At 36.6% G+C, this 23650-nt stretch overlaps 2 protein-coding genes across 4 annotated transcripts in view; one reads left to right on the top strand and one right to left on the bottom strand.

Annotated features, from left to right (window-relative positions):
* The window catches only part of inpp4aa (inositol polyphosphate-4-phosphatase type I Aa), a 25049-nt gene extending 18592 nt beyond the window's left edge, over positions 1-6457 (bottom strand). For 2 of the 3 annotated variants that reach the window (XM_024286540.2, XM_024286542.2), the window contains exons 1-4: positions 6358-6410; positions 5949-5990; positions 4999-5146; positions 73-299 (exon numbers count right to left, since the gene is read on the bottom strand). In XM_024286540.2, coding sequence (XP_024142308.1) covers positions 73-172 — 100 coding nt within the window. In that variant the 5' untranslated portion in view covers positions 173-299; positions 4999-5146; positions 5949-5990; positions 6358-6410. Of the gene's footprint in view, positions 1-72; positions 300-4998; positions 5147-5948; positions 5991-6357 lie in introns of all 3 variants that reach the window. The other variant, XM_024286539.2, reaches the window with a different exon arrangement.
* On the top strand, positions 6405-23650 carry slc9a2 (solute carrier family 9 member 2). Its single transcript, XM_024286873.2, has 13 exons — positions 6405-7026; positions 7112-7326; positions 7404-7652; positions 10955-11205; positions 11288-11505; positions 12748-12947; positions 14514-14603; positions 14679-14749; positions 16407-16574; positions 16674-16779; positions 19637-19753; positions 22209-22296; positions 22469-23650. The coding sequence occupies exons 1-13, from the start codon at positions 6765-6767 to the stop codon at positions 22846-22848; spliced, it is 2415 nt and encodes an 804-aa protein (XP_024142641.1). The 5' UTR covers positions 6405-6764; the 3' UTR covers positions 22849-23650.

Here is a 23650-nt window from a genome sequence, read left to right as displayed (position 1 = left end):
CTTTTACAAATTCTTTCAAGTTCAGTCATCCATGATGCAGTCTGGGTGCCATGGCGACGGTTACTTGGTTACCTGAAAGAGCGAGTCCCATCATCTCAGCTGAGAGATCAAAGGTGTTGGCCCGGTAGACCGACCACGGCCGGTGGCGGGGGCTGCGCTCCTTCCCGGACATGGCGGACTCACGTCAGCGCTGAAGATGGACTTTAGAAAAACGACCAAAAGGACAAAGTGACGTCGAGAGGAAGAAGAATCTGTTTCAGGACACTTATAGGGGGTTCAGCGGTCGGCCAGTGGACAGTCTGGAAGAAAAACACACAAAAAAACATAATGAAATAATCTGCATTTCACCTCCAAATCACTACATTAATCACACAACTTAATGAGGCTTGATTTATATGTCAATCGTCTTCTCTAAAACTGAAAAAAAGAGATCTTACATTTCAAAAATAGAAAAGCAGTTTTTAGCCTAAAGAAACCAAAGAAAATGAGTTACTAAATGTGATCTTTCCATATTACATTTCTATCATTTGATTAATAGTTTATTTAAAACCCAGCCCAAATTAGATCTCATTTTTTAGTTGAGTGCAACATAGCAGTAAAAGTAAACAATCAATAAGAGGCTTGCTGATGCAGAGACTCTAAAAATCTGCTTCCTGTGACGCTTCGCTCTGAGCTGAGCAGCAGATAAGATCTCGTGCCTTTTAACTTTTTGTTGAAGGTGTTAACAAATTCAGTGAGAAAAAAGTGAGGCGCCTCACACAGCTGTGGATATGAATCGCTGCACATGCTGCATCAGACTCTTCAGCCTCTGAGCCGCTTTGCTATTTAAAAACTGAGTTCTGCTTTCATAGAAATGAATCGACACCTGCAGACGAGCAAAGGGATTTGATGCAAATCAAACAGATGCAGTTCTTCTAAGAACTTTCTCAAATATTAAAGCCACCTATTAACAGAAGAAGTTATTATTTTAAACAAACATAAATGTATGTGCTCACGCCTTTAAAGTTAAGCCTCTATAAAATATAATGGGGGAGATGAAAATCAGAGGGTGTGTTTTAGAGAGAGTCTGGAGATACGATACGTATCATGATACATGTCTCATGATACGGAAGTCCTCGCGATGCATTCAAAGACTGGACCAGAGCCATTTTCACTCTTTTTTTAAGAGTATGATCCTACCCAAGTATTAATTCATTGTGATAAAATAGTAAAATGTATTTTATTTATTGATCACAACATTAAGCACTACAACTGTATACTGATACTAGCAGCAACGTGGCACAGAGTTTCGGTTTGGTACCCATCCCAAGTCAAAACTAAAAAGTTCATGTCTCATAACAACAAAAACTGCGAGTTCGACTGAACATTTAACACAAGCTGAATCTCACAAGATATTTTTCTTGTTTTGGTGGCGGTGTAGAGCTGCTCAAAGAGGCTCAGTGTGCTGTGATGACAACTAGCGGTTGGAGGTTTGGATGGAAAACAAAACTAAGACACTGAAGGCCGCTCATAAATGATACATTAACTATTGTTTTGTCAGTATTTTAAATCAATAAAAGTATTGCCAAATGAATATCGCGATATATCGCCAAATCGATTTCCCCCCAACACACCTAATGGAAGGACTCTAGATAGCTGTACACTGCAAACTACACCAGTACTTGCAAAGATGTAAAACATTGATTTTAGACGTTTAAGACATTTTTCCAGGTTTAAAGTTGTTTCAACTTTTCTTTGTTCAACACCTTTTCAGCTTTTCTCAAAATCCACAGTCGAGAATTTTTTCTTTTTTTATCTCATTCTAAAAATAAGTAAATCATAATTTAAACAAGTCTAAATCCTTTTGTTTCATAATTCATATTCTTGACATTAGAAAAAGTTTACTTTGTGAATATTTGTATGATTTTGAATATTTCTATATGTTAACACTTGCTTGTATATCTATAAATGTACAAGGTTTGTAAATGTCTGGACCCCAGGAGAATAGTTGCAACTGCTTGGTTGCAACTAATAGGGATTTGTTATAAATAAATACAATAAAAAATTACTTTAGACTCAAAAATGTCCAATTTTACTGTATTTTTTTGGTTCAATTTTAGGAATTTGATTTTAAAGTTCCATATATTCTGAAAGGTTAGACTGATATTTTTTGTCATTAATTTGGAAACCAATATTTTGGTTTATGTTAGATTTTATTGGGATTTATTTTGCTGGTATTCTCATTTTGTTCTAAAATAAGTAATTTCAACTTATTACACTAGTTTTTGTCGCTATTTTAAAAATGAACTACATTTAAGTCCATAAAAGCTCTAAAAATACAAACCATTTGCTAAGAAGTAACAAAAATATGCATTATTGGGCTGTAAAACATTCATTTTAAAGTAATTCTATCTAACAGTGTTTTGTCTATTTTTTTTTCTTTTTCAATGCTTCTGTGGAAGTCCTTGCTTTTAAAGTTGAATATGTTATATTAGGATCTCTTGCTGCATGGACAGATCATTTTACTACTGTGGTTTTCTTAAGATTACTGATTCTTTCCTATTTATAGACTGCCTCTTTTTGCGGTGCAGAAGCACATAAGGCTGCTCAAAGGGTGCAGGAAACCTCAGCAGCGCCAAGTGTGCCTGAATGAGAGATTTGGCTCCTCTAAAACCTCCAGCCCCCTAAGTAGTGCATGTTTCCACATGATTCCTGTCCTTTTTGTAGTGTTTTGACACTAATGACCAGTCAGGGAGCACTTTTTATGTCACAGTTTGTCCTTTTTGACAGTAAAAAACAGCTGATAACTGAGTTTTAAAGTGGACACAGCCGGAAAACACAGAATCATGTCAGACGTAAAAGTAATATAAGACATCTTAGGAGGATTCACTATTTGTGTAGAGGACAGACGCACACAACGACTGAGCAGCAAGTGGATAATAACTGGGAGGAAATGACAGAAATACTAAAAAGAAAACGAGAAAAAGGACACAGCGGATGACTAAGAGCCGTTTCGCTTAACCCTGAGAGGGTAAAAAATGTAGATATCTGGTGGAACGTCAGACTCTGTTAACATCTCTGTGGTATTTTCACAGCTCTGCCTTTTTCTCTGAGATCAGCTGGAGAGTTGTTGGCATCTCTGCGTCCTGATGGAGATGAGCCACTGCTGAGTGTGTGTGTTTCTTTGATGCTGTGTGTGCTCTTCATCCACGCATGAAAAGAAAAAAAAAAAAAACCTCTGCAATGAACTTCTATTTTTAGCTTTGAATCTACTCTGACGTCACCCGGCGCGTCCAAATAAAAACACAGTGGCCTGATAGCGCCGCACATGTGGAAGCGTGGAAGACAAAGCTCTCCGACAGCTTAGCCTCCGTTTTGGCTCCTCGAACAGAGACTGAAGCAGATGACAATTACAGCATGGATGCTCTGCCTCATTACGCCGTGTGGGAGTCGTTGTCAGCTGGAGACGCCGTTTAACACGCCATAATCTCTCCTGCCTGGAGCGCTGTAGGACGCTCTATACGAGACCTGCCGTGGATGTTGATGTAAAGCCACAGGGAGGAGTGCAGCGGCGTCATTTCATGTGTCTCAACGCCATCAACCCCATGCTGAAGGGGATGCTCATCTGATGAAACTGATGAAAAACATCCCTACACTTTCAGCCTACATCGAATCATTCTGTTATTCTCACGTCAGCAACTGACTGAAGGGATTCAAGTCAAACAAAATGTTAAAAAACTGAATTTTCCATTATCATATTCTACAGCATCAAAGCTGAAAGTAATTGGTGCTCATTTTATTTAATTATAGGTGACCTAAATGTATTTAAAAAGTAAAAGCATACTGAAACCAATAACTAAAACATGCAAGCTAAGCTTTATGAGTTTAACTTTTTATTCCAAAGTGTATATTTTATTTGTTTCTGCTCTAATATTCAAGTTTTTATGCATATTAGGGATGTGTGCACATTTTTGGGAAAATTGCTCCAACAAAAGTTTACTTTTACCATATTGTGTGAAAACATGAAACCACTGACACTTTGTTAGAAAATGACCACCAAGCCGTAGATCCTGCGGCCATCCCATAATATGTTAAAAACTTTATTTTGATAAATCCCTGACATGTGTGATTTTGTTTTATTTGTTGATTTTACTTATTTATTATTATTATTTAGGACATTTTGGCCCCATTGGTTTCAGATGTTGTGATGTGGTCATTTGTTGGGGGGCGGGGTCATTCACTGTGCTCAAAATTAATTTGAGCACAGATGTGTGCAAATTTTGGTGAGTTTTTGGTATGTGGCAGGGGTCAAATTTTCACCCTAGAAAGAAGAATTGCAAAAATAATGTGGTTCTTTAATTCCAGGACTGCTGCTGGTCATAATAGATCACAAAAGGATAAAAATGTGTGTTTGTAAAGCAGGTGGGATTATTCCTGTTTCTGCATGATCTTCATCTAAGCTTAAGGACCACCAGAGCCTGGATCAGCACAGAGCTCAGAGGAAGAAGGACTTCCAGTGTAATCCTCTGTGACACAAACATCAGCCAGGCCTGCAATGGCGTTGATTCACAGCAAAGGTTTTCTGTCCAATCACACACCAACTCTTCAGTCAACCTGCAACCAAACTGCATGTTACTCTGCAACCTATTTAAGCAGCGTTTGAACTAGCTCACATCCCTGTTTAGGTCTATTTATGGCAGCAACAAGCCCTGATGGGGTCTTTGCTTTGAAAGGATTCTATTTTTAATCCCGGACAATAACAAATATTACGTCATACCGGCAGATGCTCATTCAGGCTGTTGAAGGTACACTTTCAAATAAAATAATTTAACAAATAATAATGAAAAAATGTGCAATATTATGTTATTAAAATCCGCCAGTTAACGTCTCGTAGAGGCTGCGAGCTGCTCTCCTCCAGCTGCTGTCATTCTCTCAATGGCAGCAAAGAAAACAACGCCCCACGATGATATCCACAAATTACACACGAAAAAACACGCTGATACGAACACGTTTGCGTACCGTTATGGGGAAGGATTTGCCTCCATATTGATGCTCATCCTGGTTGTAACGACGACGTCTGCAGTCAAGACTCGCCCTGACTCTCTGACACATCCAGACGTAAAAACCTCCCGATGCAGTACCACCTCCGCCCACTGAGGGCCGCTGTCTACCCGCACCAGGGTGAGAAAAAAAAGTCTGAATATTTTAAGACTGGTCGCCCTCTGTTGACAAAAGTGTAGTACTGCAGATAGATGTATAAAATAGTGTTATCAATTTTAAAAAAATGAATAGAATTGTATTGATCCCATGAAAAGAAAATGACCAAATTTAAATAATAAAAAATATTAAAAGGCTCCTGTCCTTGCCAGAACATAATGTTAGATGTCAGATAAATAAAAACTATTGTTTTGCTGTGTTTATGATAATGTCAATAAATAAATATGATAGATAAAAGGAGAACCCTAAATTTTATTATAAGGTTAGGACAATAGTGGCAGAACTAATAAACCTAAATAAAGTGAATGTAGTGCTCATAAGTTTGTTGAAACAAACATAAATGTAAAAAAATCTGATACCCACATGCTTGGTTTAATTCTAAATTTCACACTTGTTTCTGACAGATTATTTTTTCAGGACATCTTATTTTCTAAATGTCCAAATACAATTCTTTTGAAAAGAGAGAACGTTTCAGGAGTTTCAATCTAAACTTTGAGATATTACATAGCAAATTAAAACTCTGCTAACTTTACTGTTCAAGGATGAAGACTATTGCTAAATTTAAATAATGATAAAAATAATAATAACCAAATACATTTATACCATCTAAGAATTTTTTTAACAAAAAATTCCAGAATAGCAGCTACATTTAATAGTAAAGCAATTGATTTAATATTCATGCAACAACACATTTAATGCTGTAGTCAGAGGAGGACAGGCCAGTCCGGCTACTAGAGGCTTTGGAGACAAACCTGTAATCCCAACGTCCTGCTGATAATGGCAGAGATGTCCTGCTGATAATGGCAGAGATGTGGTCAAACAGGAAATGTTTTTATCATGTATTTGCGTTCAAAGCATAGAAGGAGTGAATTTGCAAATATAAGGAGTTTTTCACTTGACTTTTTGCATAACAGACATAAATGTAAAAAAAAGAAACACTTTATTTAAAAACTACTGACAGAGTACCATAAGAATATATTTGACTAGAAATAAAACAAACTTTTCATCAATTCGGTAAAGTTAGAAAGATATTCACAGATTCGCACTAGTTCTTCAGAAAAACGTTCAAATATGACAGCAAGTATCTCAATCGTCTTGTATCAACCAACACAGAGAGTCATCTACACAACCATTTCAAAAGAAAAAAAGATTGTTTTTTACCCGCTTATGTTTTTATTAAGACAAAGTTCCGTCTTTAATCTGGAATGACTGCTCAGGTGGGAAATCTCACCGAAACTACCCATTAATTCAGACACAGTGTGAGCCTCCGTTTCTACCTGCCGCTGCAGACAGCCAATCAGAGGCGAGCAGGTGGGCGCGCCCTGTCAGTGTGGGAACTTGAGCATGCAGGTGAATCCGCAGGTGTGTTGTGCCGCAGTTGGAAGAGGCGCTTCAGCAAATGCCGCTGGTGTCTACATTTTTGTCAACTTTTTGAGCAAAAAGCGGATTTTTTCCTGCTGAATGGTCTCTTAAATCCTGGAATGACTGGAGTTTACTAACGCGAGTGCTTCTTTTACACAACAGGAAATACATTTTATATACATATATATTTTTTATTTTTCCTCATCATGGATTTAAGTTCAAGGAGAGGGTTGGATTTTTTTATTTTTTGTGTGTTTTTAAGTCTTTTTTATGGCTCCAGAGCTGAAGTTCCATCCAAACCTACGGCTGGGGTCACTATCTTGCCTCCGATTAAGCCTGATAGTGGCCCCCAGCCTTATCCAGATGATGAGAAATCCAATTTACCTGTGTTTACAATGAACTACCCCAGGATACAGATCCCCTTTGAGATCACCCTATGGATGCTGCTGGCTTCCTTTGCTAAAATAGGTGAGTGAAGTGAACTGACATGCAGGTGGATTGAAGAATTTGGAATTAGCTTTGGTTTGTTGGGATCATCGGTCCTCTTTCCCAGGTTTTCATGTGTACCACAAGATCACGGTGTGGGTGCCGGAGTCGTGTCTCCTCGTCAGCATTGGTCTGATTGTGGGGGCCATCATGCATTCGGTCCATGAGAAGCCCCCTGCAGTGCTCTCCAGCAACGTTTTCTTCCTGTACATGCTACCCCCCATCGTCCTCGATTCGGGGTACTTCATGCCCACCAGACCCTTCTTCGAGAATGTCGGCACGGTGGGTGTCCTGTCCCTCACACCTCCATGGTGACGTGGTCCAGCTCCCACCTGGAAGTGTTGTCATTGTGTGTGCAGGTGCTGTGGTTTGCTGTGGTGGGGACCCTGTGGAACAGCATCGGCATTGGGATGTCCCTCTTCGCCATTTGCCAGATTGAGGCGTTTGGTGTGCAGGACATCAACCTGCAGGAGAACCTGCTGTTCGCCACCATCGTCTCGGCCGTGGACCCCGTGGCGGTGCTCAGCGTGTTTGAGGATGTGAACGTCAATGAGCAGCTGTACATCGTGGTATTTGGGGAGTGCCTCTTCAATGATGCCGTCACTGTGGTGAGTTGCAAAAAAAGTTTTCTTTCAGAAATTTAAGCAATCTCCAAATTCATTTTATTATAATCTGCTGACTGGTTTGGAGTATTTGTTTTGGAAACTGGATCTTGGACCAGTTTTTAGCCCAGATTCCCTTTGTATGTAGATGAATGAAGAACTTTCAATCAAAGGGCTTCTCAGGTTTCATGAGAAATTTTTAACACATATGTCAAAGTGTAAAGGTGAGAGAATATGGCCTAAAATATAAAAAAACAACCCTTGATAAAACTTTTTTGAGCGGAAACTCTGGGAATGTCAGTGACATGAAACAAATGTGTCCACAGAAAGAGTCTCGTCACCATTCAAAGTGTGTTTGCGTAGATGCTGCCAAACCAGTTTCTGTGGTGGCAGTTACATGTTGCATGGGAGGAGGCAATGCATGTCTGTACTGTGTAGCTCAAACCCCGTCCCCACCTCCCATCTCCTCACATGGAAACTTACCGCTCCACCCACACACACACAAGCTCTTTACTTTGGAGTGGTGACCTTAGCGCTTGTCTACTGCTTTCCTGGGGGTGGAAGCAGTAGACAAGGCGAGCCCGACCAGAAATGGACAGAAATAGACAAAAGCATTTCCCAACAGCAGAAACCAAGACATGTTTAGAACTTCTGAGGGTTTCACACAAACTTCATTTGACTGAATAAACCACCAAACACCTGCACTTCCTGATTAAAGTTGATAAAAAACAATGGAGCCAGCTCAGTTTAGCTAGTAAACCACAAGGGAATAAAACATTCGTACAGTCTGGTTCCAACATTGATTTTATTTTATGTTCGAACAGTTCTGAGGTGGAGTTTTTAGTAACCTTTTTTTGTTTTCAATTTAAGATTAACATATGGGCCTGCATACTTAAATGATCACTGAGCTGAACAGTGAAAATCTACAATTTCCTATCTGCACTAAAAGACCCACTCCGATCATATTTTGATTAATTTAAGTGTTCCCATTAGTCTTTTAAATTACAATTACGCTGTTTTTAGCCTAAATAGAATAAATGTGTTGTTTTCTTGAACATAGTTTCTGCAGAGCAGCAGTAGTTAATTAGAAATTCACCTCTGAGTTGTGGGCGTGTTACAGCCCCCTCCCCCCTTTCCCGTTACCCATCTGTTCACAACCATTTAAATAAAGAAATATTCAAAAATGCTACTTTGACCTTCATTTTCTTTATATATGTCCTCAATCATCAGAAAAAAATGACTCACAAACATGTTTTATTGGAGTGGGTCATTGAATTCGTCACCATTTGGAAACATGCACGTTATCGCATAGATGATGCAGTGGTTGGCGCTGTTTACACCTTCTCCTGGCTGTGAGATACAACACAATTCAGTTATTTGTGGCTCAAAACTTTCTTGTCTTTTTTATGGTGGCATTCAGATCAAAATCAAATGATGTTTCTTTTTGAAAAGTTTGCAAACTTTTCTGTTGTGTTTTGCACTCCATACCATTCTCCAGTCTAGAGAAACCCCTCTGTAATCAAGCACTACATGTGCATCCAAAATGGCCGCTATCGCATAGCTAAGAAAATGGCTTCAGTTAATTATTGGGGGATGCATGAATCCTCTGTCTATTCATAAACATAGTCTCATCAAGGTCAGCTTTGAAAGCTGTTTTATGCTATTTCGTATCTTGGTGAAACTTAAGCATTTAGGCGAGTTCAAGTTTTGTGAAATCAGCTGAGAGAATTTGGCATTTTCAGGGTTTCTTTTCAAGTTGCAAAATATCTTATTTGTTGACTACAAAAAAATAAAACTTCTATTATATTGGCAGTCTTTGGGACAATATATTGCAGTTTGTCAATATGGCAAAATATTTAAAGCCCTACTCCAATAACAATTGTGTTTTTTGTGTTTTTAACCTGTTCTTGTGGCATTAAGCTTAAACTTAGAATTTCTGAGTTTTCCTTAATTCAAATTGTGAATCAGGAGCAGAAAAATACAATTGATGAGTAGAAGCTCCATGCTCTTTTCCATTCTGATAGACTTGCAGACAAATAGATCCATGAATGTCTTTGTTTTCCTCATCTGAGCTGGTATCTAGCTCAAAACTGGATAGCTCCAATATCACTCTGAATTTTTGTTTCACTGAAAATGTTAGATTGGGGATGAGAGGGGCTGTAAGCTAGAGGGAGAGCACGTAAACAGCTCTCAGTTATGGGTGATGGGAATTGGTTTGCAGTTCCGCCCACAACTCAAAAGTGAATTTCTAATGAACTCCTGCCGCTCTGTAGAAACTATGTCCTATAAAGCGACAGCTTAAAAAAAAAGGCTAAAAATGGCATACTTATATTTAAAAGACCATAAATCAAAAGATCTTCTTTAATTTCACATGACAGAATGTTCAAACAAATACAACAATTTGTCTTTGTATTTTTCAAAGTTTCATAAACACAATATGTTTGTCCAAATGTCTTTAGAATGTGCAGCAAGATATGAAGACATTTAGTCACCAGTAAAGTTTGGATTGACACTCTAGTACACAAGGCCCGGGGGCCGGATCCGGCCCTCCAGATCATTTTATTTTATTGTTATTATCGACCCGATGTTATCTTGCGCTTATTTCTAACTTGTATAATTTGACGGAACATATTTATATAGGCAGTAAAATATTAAAAGTTATATAAGGTTTAAGTCGATTTATTCTAGAATAATATTCCTGCATTTTTATTATTAATATTTTGTTAAAAAGTTATAGTTTTAAAAATTAGCATTCTGCTAGCTTTTTGGATTATTTTGGCATTTACCTTTTTAAGCTATTTTGGAGTTTAGCTAATATTTACAAGCAAGCTAATTTAGGCTTTTTTTTAAATATTTTTTAGATTGATGTGGGGATTAGCTAATAATTCAGCTACTTCAAGCTGTTTTGGCTAATTTGGGCTTTTTAAACTTTTTTTGAATTTTTTTTCAGTTACAGGGCAGCTGTTTTGGCTTACTTAAGTTTTTTTTTTTTTTTTTAGGCTAATTTGGCATTTAGCTAATATTTTAACTGGCTATTAGCTTCAGCATTTTCAGCTATCAGCTTTAGTGATTTCAGCTATCAATTTCAGCATTTTCAGCGGCCAAATTCAGCTTACAGCATTCACGCTAGCAATATGGCAGTTAATGCTATGTATCTAGTTCATGATTATGTTAAAACGTTACAGTTTTAAACTTTTAAAAATGTTGTTTTAGACCGTTCAATAACGTCGACCTAAAGTGTGATTTATACTTTGGCCTCTTGTGCGATTGAGTTTGCTCTTTCTAAAGATGCATGCCACTGATTTCAGGTGCTGTATAGCATGTTCAGCTTTGTGGCGGAGATGCCGGTGGTGGAGCCTGTGGACGTGTTCCTGGGCGTGGCGAGGTTTTTCGTGGTTGGACTTGGTGGGATGGGCTTCGGTGTCCTTTTTGGCTTCGTGGCCGCCTTCACCACAAGATTCACCTCCAAGGTCCGAGAAATTGAGCCGCTCTTCATATTCATGTACAGCTACCTGGCCTACCTGGTGGCTGAGCTCTTTGCCATCTCCTCCATCATGGCGTAAGTAGATATAAAACTCTCACGGGTCAATGTGTTTGAACAGGAAGTAAACTTTGCCACAATTCTCTCGTTTTTCCTCCAGCATTGTCTGCTGTACCCTCACCATGAAGTATTACGTAGAGGAGAACGTCTCCCAGCGATCCTGCACAACCATCCGGCACGTGGTTAAGATGCTTGGCGCCATCTCGGAAACTCTTATTTTCTTCTTCCTGGGTGTTGTTACCATAACGACGGACCACGAATGGAACTGGGGCTACATCCTCTTCACGCTGCTGTTTGCCTTCATATGGAGAGGGTTGGGTAAGGATTAAAAAAGGACAAAATCCATCATCACTATTGAAGAGTAAAGCACAAATATTTTAGAAGAAATGCTTCACTTGATGTTGTCAATAAAAAAATTTGTATTTATTTAATATTTCAACTACAACATGCTGCAATTACATTAATAATAAAGGATTCAAATTTTATTTGTCACATACATATACATACATAGTATAATATCCAGTGAAATGTATTGCAGGTTTGATACATTGTGCATGTCTTTTAGGAATCTAGCAGGACTTTCGTGCTGCCACTAGTTGATGATAATCAGAAGTTTTTCCACATTTGTAAACGTTTCATTAAATGTTAATTTATTTTTGATTATTTTTCTGCTTGATAATTAGAAAATTTAGTTTGAGAGTGGCTACAGAACTGAATTGGAGGACCCAGGAGTTCTATAATGCAGCAGTCCACAACCTTTTTTAGACTTTTAGACCACGGACTGGTTTAATGTTGAGCAATATTTGTACATACAGGGCTGAAGCTGGAGTTTGACTTTTTTTTTAAGTTTTCTTTTTCCATCCCAAAAAAATCTGTTTTTCAAATTAAATTTAGTTTTAAAATAACTGAAGCTGTGCAGATTTAATGAAGCAAAGTTGTTAATTTGTAGAAATTGTTCTGATTTGTAGCATTTGCAGAGCAAATAGCATGTTTGTTTTACATAAAATAGAAAAATCACAAATTGTAGATGAAAGAAAACTTTACAAGTAAAAATAAAATTATGAAAATTGTAGGAGAGTGTTAAAATTTTAATGAAAATATGTAATGAAAGGGATTTATTTCAAATGTGCATTTTTTTCTGTTTCTGAAAATTCCAAATTGTTTCTATTTTTATTTACACTTTGAGTTGTATTCATGTTATTTTATGTCTCTTTTAGTTGGATGTGAGGGGTTGTTTGGGTTTTTAGTTTGTTTTATAGTTTTATTTTTAATGTTTTAACCCTGTAAAGCACTTTGTGTTGCTGCCGCATGAAAAGTGCATCATAAATACATCTGGAATAGAATTGAATATAAAAATACATGTTTTTAAAAGATAACTAAGCTTTGAAAACTTCTTTTTGTCAGATTCTGTTTTGGGATCGTTTGCCGAAATCTATCAATGATGCTCAACAGTTTCTCACTTTTGGCTGAAACTCCTTAAATTCATCTTTAATTCACTTTAGTTTCTCAAAAAGAGTTCAAAAGTTTGAACTAAAACAACCTTTTTACTTTCACTTCAAGGTGTTCTGGTGCTGACTCAGATCATCAACCCATTCCGCACCATTCCCTTCAACATCAAGGATCAGTTTGGAATGGCCTACGGAGGCCTGCGAGGTGCAATTTCCTTTGCTTTGGCCTTCACACTTCCTGATAACATCACTCGCAAACACCTTTTTGTCACCGCCACCATCGTCATCATCCTCTTCACTGTCTTCCTTCAGGTAAAACACACAGAGTCTCCTATTGGGTTTGATGCAAGCAAATTTCCAAATGTCAATTTGAGTTTCTTTTTGTTCAGGGGCACTTCTATTTAGAATAGTTAACACAACATTTAAGAAAACGTATGTGTATATATATATTACTTTTAATAAAATACATGGTAGTTGCTAAAGTCAGGCTGTTCCCCCTTTGCTCTTCTGTCAGCTGGTTCAGTAGATTAGCATGTCATTTTAAACAGACTGACAGGTGAAGGTGTGCTGCCTCAGCCTCATGTCTGAATGGCACATGTGATGTTCGCCCTCTGGAGCTTTAAGGTTAAAACCTATTTTACATGTTCCATCTGGTGCCAGAAAAAAACACTTTCTTAAACAAAGGAATGATCAGTTAAATTCTGCGTTACAAGCACTTTTCTGCTGTCTTCTGTATGTGTATTTTTAATACATTATTTTCTTTAAAAAAAAAGACAATTACAAAAATGTTTTTTTCCCTACATCAGTTGTTCAAAACTATGGAACCCCTAGAGAGATGTCAAAGAAAAACAAATATGTAAAAAAAAAAAAAAACATTCCTTTTCTGCTGCTCACCAGATAATAACTAGAAAAAAACCCTCTAATTCTTGTCTTTATTTCGTTGTCAATTTATGTGCTCCCTATAAAATTTAAGTACATTTTTTTTAAGTAAACATTTTTTTCTGATTCTAATTAAAGTAAAACATTTCCTTTCTGGTTACTAACTTGTAACCTCATCAGATTGTAACTGGTGTGCACCATATAGTAACCAGGAAAAAAAAAGTTTAACTTAAATTATTTACTTTTTTTCTTTTTTTTTACTTGGATGACACTTTAGTAGCTCCGTACGTTTTTTTTTTTTTTTCTTTTTGATAAAAAGGAAGAAAATATTCAAAATGAAAAGAAATTCTTATAGATGTTCACATGGCCATTTGAACATAAATGAACAAAAAATGTCTTTAAAAGCCAAAAACAGATTTTTCTATATGTGAACTTGTGGTATTATTGGTGAGCTCTTTTGATAAGAACACGACCTCCCATTTTTGGTTGATGGTTTCTCAAGTGTTTGCTTAGTCTTCAGCTGTCTACTTTCATAACGTTAAAAAAACGATAAAATACCAAATCTGGGTTTGACATTTGAAATACTTTTGAAAGATTTTTCTGTATTGTCCATATTTTTGCCAAAGTGGACCCTTGAGTTTTGCCAAAATAAATGTGATTGGTCAATGTGTTTTTACTTTTTTGAAATCTAATTTAAACTTGTTTTACATGCAATACAGGTATTGTAATTAGTTATATATTTTTAATTATCATAAGAAAAGCAATTGGCTTTTGGTTCCAAAATGTATAAGTTACTTGAAGAATCTAAAGTGTTCCTTATGTGTGAATGTGATTGTGAGGCTGCAACAATCTGGTGACCTGCCCATAATGTACTTTGCCAAACGGTATCTGGGATAGGCTCCAGCAACCACATGGGAAAATGGATGGAAGGAAAATGAATGTGATCAAGAAGTAGCTCATCCCCTGAGTCGGCCTTCTGTTCATCTCTGCTCTCTGCAGGGCATTAGCATTCGACCTCTGATCGAGTTCATCAACGTCCGCAGAACCAACCGCGACAATGACACCATCAACGTCGAGATTCATTCCAGGGTAACAACTCAAACTACTTTTTAAATGCCTTTTTTTAGCAAAACGCATAAACTAATGTTCATTTCTCTCTTCTAGCTCATGGAGCACACAATGGCTGGGATAGAGGACATATGTGGACAGTGGAGCCACTACTACTGGAAGGACAAGTATGTGAATTTCTCTGAAAATAATACTGTTGTCAGTTCACAGCCATTATTGTAACTGATACACATTTGAACTCGGCCTGTTTACATGCGTCTTTACATGTCGGAGAGCTCTGTGCATGATGAGGCCTAACAAAGGCAAATAGAGAATGCTGCAGTGCAGCTAGTGAGCAAACTGGTTGAGGTTTACCTCCTCAGATTCTTTAGAAAAACTATGTTTCAAAATGAGAATTATCACGCTTGAATTCGCCAGTTCTCTATTTAAAATAATTTTGGAGCTTTAAATGTATTTGTTGAGTTGTGGTTATTAATAAATAAAATTTTTCCGAATAGATTAGTCTAAAATACAAATTGACATGTTCAAATCACATTCAAACCATTAGTAGTTTATTTGAGGTGACAGCCAACTGCTGAAACTAAATCTTATGTTCTTTGTTTTAGACATCTTTGTTCCTTTGAACTTGTGTAGCTTAAACACTGTCTTCAAACATTCTTTTTATATCTCTTTCCTCTTTGTTTTGTTGACCCTCTTTCCGCCTGACTGGTATGTTAAACAAGTCCATCCAGTTTCTGTCAGAACATTTTTAATGTAAATCGTCTAAACATGCCACCGACACAAGTGTGGAATACACCAACAGGCATGTTTACTTTGTGAGAGGAATAAATTAATATAAACAACATTTACTGACTTTGTGAAGGGATTTTGACTGTTCTTTTGAATAATTTTTTGTTATTTGAACAGTAAATATTTTTTACCAAAAGTATCAATCAGGCCTTGTAGTGTTTTTGTGTGTAAATAATACATTCTAAAATGTCTTCCATTATGTTTTTGGTTTTCTATTTTTCCTTATAGCTCCATAGAGTTTATTGTAAACCTTTCAAAAAGCATGCAGGGTTTTTCCTGATTCACCCTAAAGTGACTGAGTGATCCTTTGCAGGTTTTCTGCACTTTTGTTTGGATAAAAATTGCTCATTTTTCTCTGACCACTTCTTATTCTTCTTCTGTTTCACCGTTTACTTATTTTTTACTGCCGAACCATGTGATCAAAAGAAGAAAAAGAAAGTCCACATACAATAAAAACTATATATACTTTTTAAAACTAATTTGACTCAACAGATGTCTTTTTTCCTCTTTTATGTATTACAATTACAATTAACTAGTGTGTAATTATTTTGATTTCTGCTGATCAAAGACAAAAAAATGTTAAAATGCATTTTGACAAAAAAACTTACTGCAGCACTCTTAAATCTTTTAAAATAAATCAATATTGTGAAGTGAGCATTAGGAATCTATAACATGCAGATTTATTTTAAATAGAATTTGGAGGATTTATTTAGTGTGAATGCTGCAAAAACAAATGCATTTTTTCATTAACCTTAAATCTCTTGTTATAATTTGAGCCAAGTTGATGAAAAATATATATTTCTTCTTTTTTCATTAACATAGTTTAACTTGCCGTCCTCTCCGGCAGTGGGTCAAACAGCTGAGAGCTGAAGACCTCTTGTGTTGGACCAATGCTACAGTTACAATAGAGAGTTATGAATCTTGAACACACCACGTATTTATTTTCTTAAACCCCTTTTGTACCTGAGACTAGCAAATCCCACTGAGTTACAGACTATTGTATCCCTAATTTTCTAATTCTTATCTAACCTTCAGGTTTATGAAGTTCAACAATCGGATCTTGCGCAAGATCCTCCTCCGAGACAACCGGGCAGAGTCCAGCATCGTGGCTCTGTACAAGAAGCTGGAGCTGCAAAATGCTTTAGAGATTCTGGACACGGTCTCTGGAGACATCAGTGCTGCTCCGTCCCTCATTTCCCTCCAGTATGCAGCTTTTGCTTTGAGCAATTCTAACAGAGTGTGACTAGTGGCATCATGCTTTTAAAAAAAAAAAAAAAAAAATGATGTGCTTTTGTTTTTTAGAGAGGAGAAGAAAAACTCGACCAAACCCAAGAAGAAGTTCTCAGCCAGCGACCTGAAGAACATGCACGACATCCTCTCCAAGAACATGTACAAGATCAGGGAGCGGGTAAGATAAAACAAATCTCATGCACCTGCAAAGCTGCGCTCATTTTGGTGGCATAGATTCATCAGTTTGAAAAAGATGTTTTTGGAGAGTAATAGCATTATGGCAAAGGTCACTTTAGATCTTCTACCTGCAGTTACTGATGACAATCATCACTTAGACCACGAAGGACTCAAATCTGGAGCCTCTGGACCATTGTGCCTTAATGTCCTGTTCAAAAAACTAGGTTAATAACATGGTACTTTTATTATCAGAAGATGATGATAATAGCAACAAAATGAGATAATACTTATTTAAACAATCACAAATCAACAGTATAAGTGAATCTAAAAAAGAAAATATACGTAGATATGCATAAAAAAACATAAATCAACCAAATAAAAAGGATTAAAGCCAAATGACTCAACCATTTCTTCAGAGCTGCAGAATTTTCTGCTTTTTGCCATTTTTTGACTTTATCTAATGAGCCTCAGTTTTCAGTTTTAGTTTAAAGAAACAACACCCGCTTTCTGCTCTTTTTGTCTATATGCCTTGAGGCTCAGCAGGTTTTGCGTCTAAAGATGCTGCTCTGTCTGCATACCTTACTTGAGTTACTGAGATCAGTCCCCGTTTGCTCATTCATGACCTCTGACCTCTCAGGGGCATTTCTGTCTACACGTTTGAAGGATATTTGACTCTTCTGGCACCATTTTCTGGAAGGTTTTGGTGACATCTGTGAAGCTGTTGTATAAACAGATGAACCCGGAACATCAGGATGTATGGACCTTTAGCAAGAAGGAGCCCATTAAGGTGTACAACAATTATACTTAAGACTTTTTTCTCAAAAGCATAGACTAACTTAAATTTCAAGAATAAAGTTGTACATTTACAACTCTAGACTAAATTTAAGATTTTTCTCCTATATTTACATTTTTTTAAAAATAATTTTCATTTATGACTTTAAATGCCATAAATTTACAACTTTAAAACATAAAATTATGAGAAGATATTCATAAATTTACAACAACAAAAAAAAACACAGAAGTTGTATGTTTCGGAGTTGTGCTCAAAAATGAAATTGTGAAGCTTTATTTACAAATAGGTTTCAAAAACAAGGATATTCTGAACTTTTTAGTGACTCAAAATCCAATTATTATTAGCATAAGAACATTGAAAAATATGCTGAAAATTATTCCTCTTTAGACAGAATCATCTCACAGACTTGGAGGAAATCTTGTCTTTTATGGAGGAAGAAATGATAGTAAGTGGACAGCTGCAGAGATATGAATGGCTTCATCAACGGGGTCTGAGAGATCCTGGATCAACGATTAAAATAAAGTGAAAAAACTGTAAATCAAAAAAAGGAGCTTCCAAATGATGGATGGATAGATAGAAGCTATTAAAATGTTTAAATTAGTAATAGTAAGTAACATAAAAACCATATATCAATTGTCAAATTCACTAAGAACAGATACAAATTATTAAAAGTAGTTTGAATTTTTCTGAGCCTTTGTAACGTTATTGACCTGTCAAAATCCGAGACTCTTTGACCAAATTGAGTTGTACGAGAAGTCGGCCTGCTTTTGCACAAAGGATTCAGTTGCTAGCTGTAGGTTCACTTTGACTTTAATCTCATAATATTAATTTTTAAAATATATTTTTTAGTAATAATCCCATATATTTATGAGAAAAAAAACTCGTGAATTTTGAGAAAAAAGTTTGTACGTTTGAGTTTTTTTCTCATAAATTTATGACTTTAATCTCATATTATTACTTTTTATAATACTTTTTTATTTTGGTGGCCCTAAAACTCTTTACTGGAAATAAGCCCAAATATACTGCTAAGGGTTAGCATGCTAAGTGTAAGATGCTAGCAAGAGTGCCATGGTCGCTAAAGCCAAAACAAAATGGCATCACTGTGGTTTGGTTTTTTTAAGGTCATCGTAAACAAACAAGGCACAGGTTTAAATGTCAACAAAGGTGAAGCTTCCCGGACTAACTTCATACAGAATAGGGTTTGAGTTTGTTAGCAATGAGCAAAAACTAAATCAGACTGCTAAAACCACATTCTAGAGGTAAAGGATAAAAATTGGGCAAAATCTTGGAAATAATTCAGTTCTTTTCTGCTCTCATTTGCTGCTTTGATGTCTTTAACCCTCAAACCTTTGGTGACGTTTTGTTCACATGTGATGGCACCAAACAGTGAAACCCGAGGTTGTTTTGCATAAGCACAGACTGCGGCCCGCTGTAATTTTCCATTAGCGACATGACATGGCCCTGTGACCGCCTCTCAGAGACACTTTGATGTTCAAACAAATAGGAAACATGTGCTTCTCTGCTTGTTTGACAGTTTATCCCATTATATTCTTTGCCTGTGTTCAAGTCTTTCCAACTTGTTTACCACCTTCTGAGTTTTGAGATGATTAAATTGTCTATTATTGTTTGTTGCATTCAACAGCAAAATTCTCGTTATATTAAATTACAACAAGTCCACGGAGAATTCATGCCAGTGTTCTATTCTATTTTAGAGAATCTCCTATAAATCTTGGTCATTGTGCTGCTTGTTTGATTTTAAACATGGCAAATTTTATGAGTTAAATCCCTTAATGGCCACAGCAAGGAGGCGGATATGAAGAAAAGCTGGCTGGGAGCTTGTAAAGTTCAGTGTAGTTCCGACAGGTGTGGCTAGTTTTGGTTGTGTAATCTGATCTTTAAAGAATGTGTCCTCTCATTGACATGGTTTTAGTTCATTCTTCAATCGGAATGATGGAGGCATTTAAGTTGCAGTTTGCAAAAAACAGAAAAAGTTTGACTTTTGAACAGTGAGTGCGTTATTTCACATTTGAGACAAGTTTTGTGTTGTTTTGTTTTTCATATGCAGACTGTGGCGTTCACGAGTAAGCATGCCCTTCCCAATGACAACCAAAGAAGAGAAATTCTGATCAGACGACATTCCAGCGTCCGTCGAAGCCTTCGGCCTGGCAGCTTTCAGACCAGGGTAAGCATGGAAACTTGCAACAATCATCTTTATATGAGCTGTAAAGTTAGACTTGTAAGTCAACAACACAAAAAATGTCATATAAGGGAGAAACATGTGTGGGTGTCCATTTTTGTTTATAGTAAATGTACAGCTGATTGGGATCAACTGAAACTCAATGTCTGAGGTTGAGTCATAGATGGGAATTTTACACCAAACCAACACGTGGAGCAGCTTCAGCTCAAAGTTTCCTCATGTAAATTCCTTTGCTCTAAAAAAACCTGTCAAATAGAACTAAAAATAGTCCTATTTATACAGAAAATATACATTTAGACTTAAATTGTGTAGTTGTTTGGACACATTTTGGAATTACAGGAAGTCGAGTTCTGCAGCATGCAACACAATTACATATTAGGTGTTTATTTTCTTTATTAAAAATGTAAAAGCTGTTTGACGTGGGGTTCTGAAAACATGGTTGCCGTAGAATTGTTGAGACCAACTTGGAGCAACCACAGGTTGCTGGTTCCAACATGGCAGCAGCACCCATATCGTCAAAAACTGGTGACTTTATTGACTTCATTTGGTTTAAACTGGAAGTAAATCATTTTCTATGGGTGATGTCATACTCGCTTGGTCCAGTTCTCATAAACAGCCAGTAGATAAAAGTCACATAAGTACACTAGGGTCAGAAAAAATATTGATAGATTTAAGTCGGTAAGATTTTATGCCAGAAAATAAAAGTTTTCACATTTTAATATGAACTATTTCAGTTTGGGTATTGACTGATACATTTTCATCAGCTTCCATGCCTGTTTTTATTTATTTTTAGGTTTTTTTGTAAACTATGAAAGGATTTAAAGTACATTAGATATTATTGAAGGACCTTAAACTGTGGTTTTATTTTTTTTTTTAAATACACATAACTTTTTGAGCTAATTGTTTAAGTTTTTATCTTTAGCATAATAAAAAAAAAATCCTGGTAATTTGTCATAAAAACTGGACTTTTCCACAAGCAGTGGACATCTATTCATTAAGATTTCAGGGTGCACCAAGAGTCTGCAACCTGCGGCTCCGGAGCCACATATTTCTCTTGTACCCTTCCAATGTGGCTTCCTATAAGAAAAATAAGATTTTTATTTCAAAAAGTAAATATAAAGTAAAAGGTAAAAAAAAACAAACTCGTTCATTAACAGTTGAATAACAGGATGTATTACAAGTCAAATAAAATAACATTTTCAACAGATTTTATAGCACTGTGTAAACTAGGGGTCAGTAAACACTACCAGAATTAAGGCGTACCAGATTATAAAGCAGATTTAAACCAAGGATTTTAAGTTTACTTAATAGGCTAAAAAATACAGTATGGCTCATTTAATTAACTATGATTTAATTTTAATTTGTTATATATACTAATGTCTAGCTGAGATGCACAACAAACGGTAAAATAAACAGTTAAAATTACACTATTCTGCTACATTGGCTGCATTGTGAGGATCCTATGTGATGCAGTCTTTTATTTTGAAAGGAAGTCTTGCGAGCCTCTATTAAAAGCTTTCAACTGTTTTTTGTATTTTGTAAAAAGTCGATTTTCTGTTTATTTTTATGCTTGCAAAATAGGTTCCTTTATATTTATCATAATGGTAACAATAACAAATGAAATCATTGTATTTCTTGTATTAAAGGGTGTGGTGAGACTGTGTCTCTTAGTCATTGAGAAATCGACTCGACTAGTTCAAGTTTTGAAGGTTGCCGATCCCTGGGCTAAACTTTACCTGTAAGAGGGGGGCGGTGGGGGGGCAACCTTTGAGGAAGAGGGCCAGATTTACTAAAGTGAAAAACATTTTATTATAAAAATATGAATATTGTATTATTTGCAATAGGATATTTTTCATTTGTTCACATAGAACAGAATTATGTCTAAATAAATTCATATAAAAGTTACTGTAATTCTATATTTGAAAACCAGAAATAAAATTAAGAAAAGGTCTATGGGGGTAAAAAACAAAAACATTAAACCTGGGTCCATATGAAATGTATATTATTCACAATTGAATGTTCACTGTGAACTTCAAAATTAAAATCAAACAAACAGGAAAATAACACAAATCTTACTTAGAAGTACAAACCACTGTGGTTTTGATCACAGAAACAAATCAGATTATCTCATTTTAAGGACCTGAGGTTCAAATAGCCACAGGTTGTAGGTTTACATAAGCTAATGTAATTTAGCCAATCACAATCAAGAAGTCAGAATTCTTCGACAGAGCAGGGGGCCACATTATTGATTTTTTGATAGAGGCCTGCGAGTCAATAGACATTTGAGCACAGGCCAGACTTTGGACATGCTGGCTTTAGCTATTCCAGAAACAGAGCATAACTGTCGACACGAGCCTCATGCGTTTTCTATAACGAAAAGATGTTTCAGTTTATTTAAAATCAATAACAACCACGTGAATCGTCTCTTTGCTGTTATCAGATGGTGCCCAAGTCCCAGAAGTACTTCTCCCTTCCACCCGGAGAGAGTCTGAACTCCAGATTTCCTCCTACAAGGAGAAGCTTTGCAGGTGATTGTCTTGAAGTTCCCATATTTCAGTTTATTTATAAAAAAAAAAACGACTTGACTTCACCACAACATCCTATGCATGCTTCTATTTAAGCCAGAAGTTTAGGCTACCTCTAATTTTACATTTGAGTTATTTGTGTAACATTTTACTATCATCGTATTCTCTTATTTAGATGATCAGGAGACCATGTCAGAGGTCGCCTATCCAGCTCGGCGCTCTCGCTTCGGCAAGCGCTCCTCTTCTGGAGCCATGATGCCTCTGCACCGGCTGGACACCTTGAAGGAAGTCTCCTCCGTGGACGTTCTCAACGAGAGCGAGAGAGGGAGCACAGGTCAAGACAGTCAGCCCCGCCCACAAAGATTTCGTCGCCACCTTAGCGCTCATGACGACAACGGCTCAGCAGATAATGTGAGAACCGCACAGGATGAAGTGGAGGAGGAAGAGGAGGACAGACCGCAAGCTTCTCCATCTCCGGCTTGGGCGGCTGAGCCCAGAAACGACACGCCGCGAAACCCGCTGCTCAGGCGGCCGCAGTGGAACGACAAGAAATGAGGACGTCTCTGGGGATTTAGGCAGCAAACATGACTGTAACAAACTCTGCTCTCCAGAAACGGAAAATGTTAATTTCTCCAGTGAGCCACCAATGAAAGAGCAAGAAACGGACAAACATACCTCAGAAGTGTCCTGCACTTTAGATGCCCAGAGCTGTCACACGTGAAGTGTCAGCACTGAGTTACTGCCAATATGAAACATGAAATGTGCTCAACTTTTAAAGTTCGATTTGATTTCAGATTCTAAAACTTCCTGTTCTTGAGAAAATTGTTAAACTATTTGAGCTCATGTTACTTTTTTTTTTACATGTTGTAGCAATTTTATTGTGGTTTAAAACTGAAGAAACTTTTGTCCATTTTAGTGCAACATGCACTAAACTTTTTGGTACTACGTCCCAAGAAGTGCGTTTGAGCCTTTTGACTGTTTTTAAATGTTTTAGCCCGGTTTTTTATTACTCTGTTCTGCAATAAATATTCTGTTGTTCAACAAAATGCTGCAATATTCTGCATAAAGCATAGATATTAATACAAACTGCTGCTAAAAGGTACAACCGAGAAAGAAACTGAAAAATATATTTTTGTTTTCCATTTGATGATGAAGAAGAGTTTATAGTGAAAAACTGGACAAACTGTATTCCAAAAATGTACAAATTTTCATATTTATGGATGTTTTACCACTTTTTCAAACTGGATTAATTAAAAAAAAAAAACTATAACTCAACTTAAAAAAAAGTACTGTTCACAGAGCAAGAGTGTGTCATAAACTTTTGTTAACACCCAATAAAAAAATTGATGTCAACTCA

Source organism: Oryzias melastigma, linkage group LG21, assembly GCF_002922805.2.
Source record: "Oryzias melastigma strain HK-1 linkage group LG21, ASM292280v2, whole genome shotgun sequence".
In the NCBI taxonomy this organism is placed as follows: Eukaryota; Metazoa; Chordata; class Actinopteri; order Beloniformes; family Adrianichthyidae; genus Oryzias; species Oryzias melastigma.
The sequence above is the reverse complement of the archived record's forward strand: the minus strand, read 5'-3'. Positions and strand labels throughout refer to the sequence as shown.